General features: G+C 35.7%; 1 protein-coding gene across 3 annotated transcripts in view; it reads right to left on the bottom strand.

Moving 5' to 3' along the window:
• PPP1R9A (protein phosphatase 1 regulatory subunit 9A) overlaps positions 1-12,317 on the bottom strand; it is a 182,818-nt gene that overhangs the window by 25,514 nt on the left and 144,987 nt on the right. For all 3 annotated transcript variants that reach the window (XM_050708478.1, XM_035545441.2, XM_035545440.2), the window contains 5 exons: positions 9,793-9,948; positions 4,393-4,446; positions 1,813-2,042; positions 391-487; positions 107-278 (listed from right to left, as the gene is read on the bottom strand). In XM_050708478.1, coding sequence (XP_050564435.1) covers positions 107-278; positions 391-487; positions 1,813-2,042; positions 4,393-4,446; positions 9,793-9,948 — 709 coding nt within the window. The remainder of the gene's footprint in view (positions 1-106; positions 279-390; positions 488-1,812; positions 2,043-4,392; positions 4,447-9,792; positions 9,949-12,317) is intronic.

Genomic DNA, 12,317 nt, shown 5'->3' with positions numbered 1-12,317 from the left:
CTGGAAAAACAACATCATTGATATGTTAGTGTTTCCTATAAATCCTAAACGATAACCACACTATTTATGTACACATTACAAGACTAATGGGTTGGTTCAAACAAACCTTGACTTAAACCATCCAGACAGGACACTTGCTTAGTATCTAGATTTTCCACTGGATCTCCTCTAGAAACTTCTCCAAAAGATGTCTGCCTTTCAAATATGTTGTTGTTATTGTTAACCTGGCTCCCGTTTTGCTTCAGTAGCCTGAAAACTTCTGCTTCCAAGTCTCGTATCTGAAAGAAATACAACACATTTTTACCTATAGCACACACTCATCTAGGTTTTTTTCTGTATTATCAGACAGAATTGTCTCATTCACCAAACCAATGAGTAAATAATACTCACACGAGCTTGTAAGCCTTGAACCTCTGCAAGATGTGCTTTCTCCAAATCTTCTATTTTCTTTCGTTCAGCTTCCTGGCGTTTGATGAAGTCAAGTTCTCTTAGGGAAAAAAAAAGAAAAAGACGTGTTTGCTGTCATCAAAAAGCAATCAGATTCAAACAGAAAATAAGGTGTTCTGGTGTACTATATGTTAGACTATGCATCGGAAAATTCTGTCCTTAACAAATATTTTACTATTAACCTAAAAATAAGTATGAAACTGCAATTAGGACAAAATGTAAACAATTATTTATCATTCTATATCAATATACTATGCGAAAATACAAAAATTTAAAAAGTAAAAGTCTCCATTCTGCTGTGGGAAATAGGATAGAATCTCTGTTTTATGAGAGTATGACTGTACTTTTTCAGTGAAAGGACAGCCACAAGTTTTCAGGTACAAATTTAATTTTCTAGTAAGTTTTAAGGAAATCTGTTACGTGTTTTTAGGAGTCTAAGATAGTTAAAAACAACGGACTACATCTTTTACTAATATAAAGTGGAATAGCAACAGAAAAGCTATACAAGCTCAATCTATCTATTTTTCCTACTTCCTTTTACTTTGAAAATCTAAGGCACTTACGATAAAAAGCACATGACATACCAGTTAGTTCTGGAACAGTCATGAAATTCCAATATGGGTAATGACATTTTGAATATCTTTTTTTTTTTTTTGTTAATGGGACAGGATATTTACTTCTACACTTCCAGTTTTCACTTGACATTGCTGTATATTTTTGAGTTTTCTTTTTTAAATGACCACATTTCAGCATTAATTAAAAAATGCTGCACAAAAGAACGTTTGGTGAATGGAAACCATTATAGAAATGTAAGATGTTATTATTCTTGCTAGCCATCAGGGAAAGGGACCATATGAAACAGAAGGGGGCAGGTAACCATCAGTTAGCTCAACAGCTCAAATAATCCTGGCATCTACAAGAGGAAGAAAAATAAGATGGAAAATGTAACAAAACAAATTGCTTTTGCATGTTACATTAGTACAAAGCAGGAGTGAATTCAGCTGATATGTCACTATAAATTGCAGCAAACATTTCTAATCAAACGCTCTACTATGATTACTCTTGGTTATTTGCAACCACATTTAGTTATCTACTAATCCTGAAACATTCCAATGTGGAATAAAACAGAATAAATCTTTATGTAGTTATAGTTATATTTTTTCAGCAATACTAAACTAATACTTGAATAATACTACCATTTTTGTTTTCAATGAAGAACTTGTGGTTTTCATGATAAAAAAGTGAAAAATGTTGTTTAGCTTACAGGAATTTAATAGTGGGTTGGTTTCATATATCAAAATATATCATATACATGTTTCCTATCTGGCCACTAATTCATTTGCTGAGCCTGGTGTAGCTGCTTACTTTTGCTGAAAATCCTTGATTAATTTCTTTGCCTTGTTATATTTCTTCTCCAGAGCCTGATACTGGCTTTGCGTCTCCTTGAGGTGCTCATTCACTGTGTGACACAGGGTTTGTGCCTCAATCCAGTAACTCTCTAATTTCATCATCCTCTCCTTATTCTCCTCAATGTTCTGCTGCAGTTGGGTCTTCTCCAGTTCCCACCTCACCTTCTCATTCTCAGCTGCCTGCAGCTGAACAAAACAGTATAGATGCCAGTCAGTAAAAGGGTGCAAAGTGCAGCCTAATAGATTAGGATGAGTTCAAACAAGAGGAATAATGAAAATCACTGATTAACTATAAAAGTAATATGCCAGCAGAGAAAAGAGCATTTCGAGACTAATACATACACTGATACATACGTTATTCTTTCTCATAAAATGAAGTAGAACCTTTTCTCTGTGTTACAGTGCGGCCTCATTGATTCTCTGAGATATACTAACACATTTTAAAATGTCAATGGTGGAGTATTTATGTAAACCGCAGGGTTAATCAGCCAGCACTGCTGATGAATTTTGCTCTGTGTATCTTGCTTAGGTGTCAGAAAGCTTTCATACCCTTTTGTAAGATGAGAAACTTCAGATTTGAGGAGGAATTCCATATTTAAGAACCATTTGGAAAACAACAGAAAAAAAAACACAATTGTGTCTAATCTATCTGCTTTTTCCCCCAAATTAGAGATTCTATTGAAATCTTAAAATGCCTTTTTTCATATCATAATCTTGCTTAGTCTAGAAAGCCAAACAAAAGAGGCTGGAAGTAGAATAGAAAATTTAACATCAGGTCATAACCTAGGATTATTTTCTGTTTAAGCAGGCATTGAGTTTTGCATCTAACACTGAAACTACGCCAGAATTATTATGAGGACAAAGAGAACCTGTTATATTACTCTTGTTTTCTTTAAACTTGCTTACCACGCTGTAAGGAGCTAATCTTAAAAGGAAAACATATCCTTGCTGTTGTAGATTCCTGCTCTTAAAGGTGCTAATTCTGCCAGACATATCAGAACTGTTTAACTTTCTGATCAGTGTGGTTCCACTGCTATGTCCACTATTTGGCAAGTGAATTCCAGTGTCTTTTTCCAAGTGACCTCAAAGAAGCCTGAATTTTACTGCTGAATTTATAATAATCCTTAGTGCCTGTGTAATGTTTTTTTTTTTGTTTTCTTTTGTTGTAGTTAGGTTTCTTAATTTCTAAAAGCTAGTTGCAAGTTTCAGCTTTTGGCACCAAATAAGGTTAGGGTTCAGGTTAGGGTATTTTTGCTCCCAGAATTTATGGAAGGAAACCCTGTCTTACACATCCCTGTTTACTTATCAAAACTGTTTCATTTGCTCTAGGCAGTTCTGCTCGCACCACGGACGATGCACACAAAACCAGAATAGGTTGTTTGCAATTTTAGTAGTAACATACACATAAACTAGCCACATTTTCTTTGGCTCTATTCAAAACACCACGTAAAGAAAGAAGTCCAACACAAAAAGATGTATTAACCCTAATCTTGCAAATGGATTTGCACAGATGAATGTTTACACCCACGCCATGAAGTCAGTGGGGCTTGGCACAATCCCAAGGGATTGACCAAGCAGCTCCAATTGTTAGATTGGAACTGGAAAGTAGACGGGAGAAAAGATTTTTGACTTTTTGAACTGAAATAGTACAACAGAAATTGTTATTACAGAAAATAGTTGCATTCAGAATTTGATTTTAACAATACTTAATGCAAATTTGATAAACGCTATGCAAAATGCATGGTGAGTGCAAATGGTTGCTAGAAAGAAATAATAATCTAAAATATTTTTCTGAAGTACAATTTTCTCTGTCTTCCTTTTATTTCCTTTATAATGTACTCAAACTGAAAGAAGGATGTTATTATAAAACCTAATTTTACTCAACAACAGAATTATCAGGTGACTTCCCGTAAAGCTTATCCTAATACAAAAATACAATTTCTTTTTATTGCTATTGCAAATTCAATCTAATAACTAGCAACCAATTGTGAGATGTTTTCTGTTAAGCTGGTAAGAACATCTAGAACATCTATTAAAGAGAACTGCAACAGTAAGAAACAGCTCTTTTTCTTTTGTGTATAAAAATATTTTAAATTTAAAACCTTTAAATATTTTTGTAAATGTCAAAAAAAGGAAACTAACATAAACAGGATATCTGAACATCACTAGTAAATAAAACATCTACTAACTTAGGCTTGAATATTCAATCCAAATATAATCTAAAAACCTGATAAAATGCATTAGAATTGTAAAGCTAGAAATCTGCTATTTAGTCATTATGATATTCCTTAAAATGTATGTTTAATTGAAGCTACACAAGTTGGCAGTTTCTCTTAATAGCAGCACTTAAGATTTTACTAGAAACTTAGAATAGAGAATATACAGCAAGACAAGATTTAGCTGAGCCACTGTGTTTCTTAATCTGCCTTTAATAAGGACGTTGATTTCTCCACCCACATAAAGATACATGTCTTCAGATCTGATTTTGCATGAGAGGAAAAAAATCAGCATGTATTAACTGCATATTGATTCTTACCTTCGTCTTCAGCTTCTGAATTTCAGCTTCTGTAACTGCATGTTTGATTTGCAACTAAAATTGAAATATAAAATAAACAAGTGAAGTCACAGAGTACTCCAGTATTTTTAAAGCCTGTGCTGCAAGTTGAATACCTTATTACATAGCAGAAGGCCTTGAAGAGTGCTGCAGTGCAGTAGATTGTAAATTAAAATGTCTAGCTTGCAAAATGACTCAGACTGTGCAATCTAATTAAAGATAGGATGCCATCTAACCACTCATAATTTCAAATCAGAACATCCAATCTGTTTAGCAAAACCAAATGTCTTCTGCTTAAAAAAAAAAAAAAAAAAAAGAAAAAAGATGTTATCCTGCTGGGCTTTGCTCTCCTCTGATGTGAATGTGAAATATGTCCCAGTGCTGTCAGAAAGTCCCTCGATACTGATTAAAGCAGGCATATTACAAAAGAGCAAATACAGGAATAAGTGATTTAACAACTAAGGGAATTGGAAAACCTTGAGGGGATGACTCCACATGTTTGCTCCACGCAAGAAAAAAGGTAAATTGATGCTATCCTTCCCCACCATTAACTCGAGTTACTCTGCTCAAGCTAGCTAATTTCAAGTGAGAGCAGTTACACCGGGAAGCAGTAAAAAAACAGGAAACAGCATACAAGCACACAAAATGACTGCAAGTAGATTAACAGCCCCGGCATTGTGCTAAAGGTTGTATTTACATTGCCAAGCACCGTGCCACAATAACAGGGGATCTGTGCAGGGAAATGGTGGGTGCTGAGGACCTGGCACCCAGCTGCACGCTTTCCAGGGGATTTCTTTTGGATTAACCTACATCAGTCTGCTCCCCCCGAAACACCTTTGAGTTTAGTTTCACCCCAGAGGATTAATATTCGCCTATTCCAGGAATACTCTGAAGTAGAAACTGAAGCACAGCTTCCAAAGTGCAACCACGATCCCAACGGAAATGATCATATACATGCATGTGTCCGACAGCGGCCTGCACCTGAATCCCTGCTGCTTTACTGCTTAAGGCACGCGATGCTGACAAACTGCTGGCAGGCCCCAAAACCCTACATCTAAAGCACTGTTTAATGTGAACCAGTGACTTGTGTGTTGTCGGGTGAGGAGCAAGGGCACGGGCAAAACCCGAATTTAGCTTGAGCTAACACTGCAGGAAGACGAAACCTTAGTTCATTATTTATGAATACCAGGAATAGTTACAGAAAAGCATGCTTTACAAGGTGGTTACTACTCTTACATGACTAAAGGAAGCCTTTGGGAGCAGTTCATGTTGAGCTAGTGGTGTGCATGAGGGACTTGCACTGAATAACAAAGTATCACCTCTTATGAAGCAGTGGTTACTTTCTCAAAGGCCAGGCTGTTATTAAAAAAATAAATAAAAGAAGGTACAAACAGTTCAAAAGAGAAGTTCTTTTGGAGAAGAGGAATAATTTTCAAAATAGCAGGAGTTATCACAGAGCTGATTGGTACAAGCATCCTTGAGAAAGGCCTAGCTGCTTTTGAAGTTCTATTTTCAGGGCACCTCTTGAACCCACTTCTTGTGGCAGCACAGGACACACATACTGTCAGACAGTTTGGTTTGCAAATCAGCCTCAACTGATCTAGTGGATAAGCCAAGTCCCTGTTGCTGGAGCATTACTGAATTTATTATGGGAGGAATAAAGGAGGCACTCATGCAACTGGTTCCACCTGAAGAACGGTTCAGAAATCTTCTCCTTCCACCAGTCATTTCTTGATGTCTCCAGAGGAGAATGTGAGCATTTCTAGTCCCTAGGGTTGTCAGCTGTTACTTAAATTGACCTCCCGACTTTGCACTAGAAAGTATTATGAATGCTCTGGTGCAAGAGGTTACTTGCAATTTTTGAGCTCGCTCAAGCCAACCGCTGCTCTGTAACTTGCAGAGACATTGATAACTCATTTTTCTAATTTTTCAATTTCTGTTGGTAGTGAAAGACAATGACAAAAAAATTACGAAAGAACAATCTCAAAATGTTATGGTGTTTATATAATGCCCAGACCTTTGCTTAGTTCAGGTCATTGAACCTCGCATTCAAAACCTCATTGTTTTGGAGTGAGGTAAAATCAGGGGAAGGATGGACAAGATAGACTTTGCCCTTTGCAGAGTTAATAATGAAATCAAAAGGCCAAGACTCAAAGCCTTAGGCTACCTGCTCATACTCCAGTCCCATCTCTAAAAATCCCACAAACCAGTAAGCAGCATTTATACAGCTTATTATGACATACAAATAAACTTCAAATTGTTGCATAAATGGCAATCTGCTCAGGTACAGATGGTTTTAGCAGTTATTTTTACACTCTCTGTTATTAAGTTAAAAAAATGAATACTGAGCACCCAGTTGGATCATTGAATCTGTACATGGTACAGCAGATCCCGCTGAGGCAGAAGAAAAAAGACACTTTCCTGTCAAACAGACAAATGTATAAGGTGGACAACTAATTATGCCTGCAGAATATATGAGAAATACTAACACATTTATGGGTTAGACTGAACAATGAGCAAGGTGAATGATTTGACAAGCAAATTTGTACTCCACAGTTAAAAATATTGACGCAAGTTTTCTAACAGGAGAACAAATATACTTTATTCCATGTCCTATATAAAGCCAGAGGAATTCTTGACAGATATTATTTTGCATTTTTGTTTCCTAAGTCAATATAAATCTGTGAAGGCTTCATTTTAACAAAAGATATTTTGAATAATTTTTGGCAAATTAAATTTCAAAGATGTCTTAAAAGCTGATTTTCTTCAAAACAATACAACTTTTTTAATATACTGAAAGAGAATATCTTGAATTCATCTAAGACTGCGAGAGGTAGAATGTGATGAAAAACTATTTTCATCACATCAGAACAATATGACTTTTTAAAAAAAACAATATTTTCATCATCAAAACAATACAATTTTTTTTTAATATATTGAAAGAAAATAAATTGAATTCATCCACGACTGTGAAAGGTAGAATGTGATGAAAAGCTAGTAAATGTTAAATACCTGGAGTACAATGGGAATGAAAGCACCCAATAGAAACAAATAATATACATAAATTATTTTGTATAGTCATTGCATATAATAATTCTATATATATACGATATATTATAAATAATTTGCATATAATAATCTCTTTTCTATAGATTTCATTAAGATGTGTGAAATATAACATCTGATTCTTACATAAGATGTCCCTTCTCCCTACAGATCTTGTCCTTCTTTAACCATCACAGCTAAAATAAAGCTTCTAGCTCTTTCTATAAAAGAAGTTAAGGAAAATCAGTCTCATTTTTTCTGTTTTACAGCCAGGAAAACAAGACACGCCGAAGTAGGGTGATTCACCCAGGAATGCCCACCTCTATTCTGACTTCCATTCCAAAAGCTAAGCATTTTCAAGGTATTTGAGCATATTTTTCTTTGCAAATACTGAATTCAACTAATTAGGTCAAGCTATTATGTTTAAAGATTATGTCCAACCTACTTGTTTAATACTTTCATTAATCTTCACAGTAAGAACAAGAAAGAACAGTTATTCTTTAAATACAATTCCAGAAAACACTGTGTGGGCTTGTGCAGTGTGATTGTGAACAAGTCCTCTAGTGTTGAAGAAATTCAGGGCAAATACCAAGAAAAATACATGCACGCACTCTGCAAGAGCCAACAAAACGCAGCTGTGTACTGTTAAACACAATCAGCAAAACAAAAGTGGCATGTTCCTAACAGCGATAACTGTGTGGGTTAGTGAAAAAGAGTCCACTCTTACACAGGAACATTTAATGTTTTCTTCTCAGGCTCTTATCTGCACTTAATCTGGAGGATTCCAGAGTCCCTAAGTCCAAATTTAATTCCCTACATCTGCATTTTAAGGCCATTAAGCCAGACCGGTCTACAGATGGCTGCATATCAGTTTGGACATGCTCAAGTACCTCAATAGCCCAAGTTGATGGAAAATGTTTTCAAGCATAGTTGTACAGGTAAATTATTCAAAGGTCAGTGTCTTGTGCATCACGGCACCTCTGCTTTCCATAGCCTTGTTGCACTGGCACTGTCAGAATGGCAGCATCTTACCACCACATTGAGAAAATCATTATGCACGATGCAAAGTATTAGAAAATGAAGTCAACTGTTCTGCTAATTTGCATAACAGCCTGGACTTTGAACTATGGAGTGAGAAAATTATCAGGTAACTAAACTAAAAAACTTTCAGGAAACAATGATAAAAAACAGCAAGCATCCAGAAGGTGAACAGAGTAACACCAGAAAAAGGAAAGTCTGGTTGCTCAGTGACCGATTACTTTTTACATACTACTCTCACTGGAAACTAGTAAAAATACACATTACACTTCTATAAAACACTGGTTTTGAGTGGAAGGAAAGGAAGAAGAGAGGATGGGAAAAAGAACAAAAAGCGAGCCTCTCTCTTTTCAAGCTTCTGTCTGGGCCCAGAAAGCTTCTGCTGTTCAAATCTCCTATGACATTCTGGCTACTTACAGCCCTTCCATCTTCAGTGCATTTAGAAAGAAAAATGTTCTTTATTGTCATTTATTGTCTTTGTTACTCTGGGTTTGGATAAATCCACCTGTTTCATGTCTTTATTTGCATCAGAATTCAGGAAAGTTCAGCAATAAACCACATTAAAAGCACAACCTAAAATACGGAAGAAATGTTTCTCAGAACTTTGGTATGCTACACGAGCTCGGTGGCTGTGATAACCACCACTGATAAAAGCTTCCGTTAGTGCCAGTGGATGCTACACAAACTCTACAACCACAGAGGTTTGGTAAAGTGCCAACTTGAAACAGGTCTGCTTCCCCTGTCTTTTTAAACACGTAACTAAATATATAACACTGCGTACATTGATGAGTGCTGCATAATGGTACAGGAACTATGAAGAGTGCTGCATTTTCACTGAAATCTAATATTCATTATTTGATTTTCATGATTACTTTTGATTGGAATCTTACCCAAAACATAAATAAATAAATAAATAAAAGAAAAAAGAAAGAAAGAATAAAAAAGCAACTTGCTGGTAATGAATTAACTTACACTTTGTCTTCCTGGTCAAAAAATGCAAACTAAGTGCTGAGGCAGAATAACTTTTTGTGCTGAAAATTAAATTATAAAATATCCTCCATCAAAACAACAGTCATTGAAAATTGATGTTAAAAAACAAAACAAACAAACAAAAACAAACAGAAAAACATTTCTACTTCTTTTAAGCAGAACTTTTTCAGCCCTTCAAAAGTACCAACTATACAAACAGCTAGAAATCAATTCTAGTATTCAAGAGAAATACCAAGCCTGAGCAATGGGATTGTTAGAAATCTAATTCCAGTAAGACATTTCAGAAATATTTTCTGATCTATAACTTACCTCTTTGAACTTGTGAGCTAGCTTGCTTGTGTCCACATCACTGGGGGAGAACATATCATCATTTTCAGGAAGATCAAACACTTCAATAGCCATGTCACCTCCTGGAAGGACAGGTCCCATGTCTTCATCTTCTTCATCTGTAGCATATTCCCCTGTCTTAATTTTATAGCATTTAAGAAATTCCAGTTATCATCTTATTAGGCAGACTATTCAAAGACTAATAAAACTAGTGGGCAAATACAGCATACTGCATACAAGAAAGGTTGTATTTTTGTTTAGCTATAATGCAAGCAGTTATAAATTCTACCAGATAAAATATAACTCCACAGTAATATTTCAGAACTCAAGAGAGACGAGAAAAGAATATCTTAAGCACTATAGACTTCTAGGGGCCAGAGTTACTGGCTATACAGTTTTCATCCTTTTACAGATGAAGCTTTCTTTTTCGTAGGAAGTCCTCTCCCAATTCATTTCAAACTTAACAAGGAATCTTTTCCAAACAGAAATGGAAGCCAAATAGGATGGACAGGATTTTGATTGGCCTTTTTTAAGCCATCTGGAGGTAGAAATTCTCCAGTGATATTCCACACTGAATTTGAAAATCCATTGGTTTGTTCTTTATAAACAAATTCAAGATATGAAAGTGACACCCATACAAAAAGACAACAGCAGAAAAAAGAAACCAAGTGTCAGAGACAAGTTTAGAGACAAGTTAAAGTTTACAGAATTTTCACTCTGAGTAAGGAGCTGCTTTAGGTAGTTTTAAACAGGAAATGTGAGTGTCTCTTGGGCTAGTAAACCACGAGATGTGAACAATTTGCTGACAAAACAAAACTAAAAAAATCATAACCCACAATCAGTATCTCCAGATTAGACAAAAACAATAATATTGAAGAGAAAAGCTTGCAGTATTAAAACCCAAGTTGCCTAGACAATCTTTCACACATACACCTGCACTCAGGTACTCTTAGGTACTCAGGTACTCTTCCTGTACCTAACGTGGCTGGATACCTCTCTGCTGTAGTGGGGCTCCCTCTGTAAGCTGCAGTACATTGCACACAAATCACAAATAGTCTGCTGGCTATGCAAGTGTGTACAAACATATTATAAAGCAAACGCTTCCTGTGAGGCTACATCTGGATTTATAAAGCACAGGAATAAATAAGCACATGGAAAAGGAAGGGTGCGAGAAAGGGTGCAGTCCTTCATAGGTTAATATAGTAATGCTTATAACACTGAGGTTTTGACAGAGTTACACAAGTGTTTCTTCATGCCCTTTCAGCTCCTGATGTGAAGGTAAATAATATTAGTATCAGAACTGTATTCCCAGTAGTGCTCAAATTATCTTAGTGCCATTTTTGTCAAAACAACTCTTCAAGAGGCAAGAAGTCAGACGTCCGAACAGTTCAAATCTCAACTTCCTACCTTAATTTAGCTTCCCAGCTGTCATTTAAGCTTCTGTAAATCTCTGTCGTTTAAAAACTCGTGCATGCAAGCACAATGACTGTAGATGCACAAGTGCATCTGCACACACAAATAAAAGAGATGTGTGTATGCATCTTAGAACATGGCGATACACTTGCAAATATAAACATCACCACTTTTTGGATAAATGGCACATGAAAGATCAATATATTTTTTTTTTTTAAACTGCTGAAGTTAAAAAAAATAAACAAACGCAAAGCACATGGAAAATACAGAATGATTTGGTAAAGTAAGTGTTAAAAGAACTACCATACAGAAGGCAAACCACCAACATGTATGACCTGGCTATACTTTAAATATGTCACTGATACAGTGAGCAATTTCTTAGGAGAGTTGTCTCAGTCTTTATACATAAGTGGATATACATTCTGCAATTGAATATACACTAACCATTTATTTTATGCATTTTACATGTACTAAGAATCTCAGTAGTCTTCAAAAAACCCCACAATGTTAGCAGATGTTTTTACTTCTTTTTCCTTATTTAAGACAAAAACAAAGAATACAATCCACCTCATTCTGGAGTTTTCAGGCATGTTAGCACTACAGTTAAACAACATTTGAAATTATATTTATCATTCTATCTAAATCTCATACACACACACAAAATCTTCAGTTATGCTATGCTTGTAATAACTTCTGTTTTCTCTTAATCCCCCATGGTTTATGCAGTTTCTCTCTAAACATAAAATTATACAACTAACTTTCCTTGCTTTTTCCAGGAACATGCAACACCACCTTCACACACTACCAGGGGGGTGAGGAGCAGAACAATTCTAAAATCTCAATGAAATTTCAGTTAAATGAGTTACTGTGGGGACAAAATACTAGCCTAACATGTACTGTCAATTTTGCAGTCACTGTCCCTGAAAAGTGTATAAGGTGATATGCAACTACCATTTCTCCATGAAAACAAACAAACAAACAACAACAAAGCATCTTGGCAGGTCCATCTGCAGTGGCAAGGAAATCTCTGAAGCATGCAGAGAGGAGGCATCCTGGCTCAGCTATGTGTGCTTTCTAAAGCAATATATTAATTT

The sequence above is a fragment of the Cygnus atratus genome, chromosome 2 (genome assembly GCF_013377495.2).
Source record: "Cygnus atratus isolate AKBS03 ecotype Queensland, Australia chromosome 2, CAtr_DNAZoo_HiC_assembly, whole genome shotgun sequence".
In the NCBI taxonomy this organism is placed as follows: Eukaryota; Metazoa; Chordata; class Aves; order Anseriformes; family Anatidae; genus Cygnus; species Cygnus atratus.
This window is presented reverse-complemented; position numbering and strand designations above follow the sequence as displayed.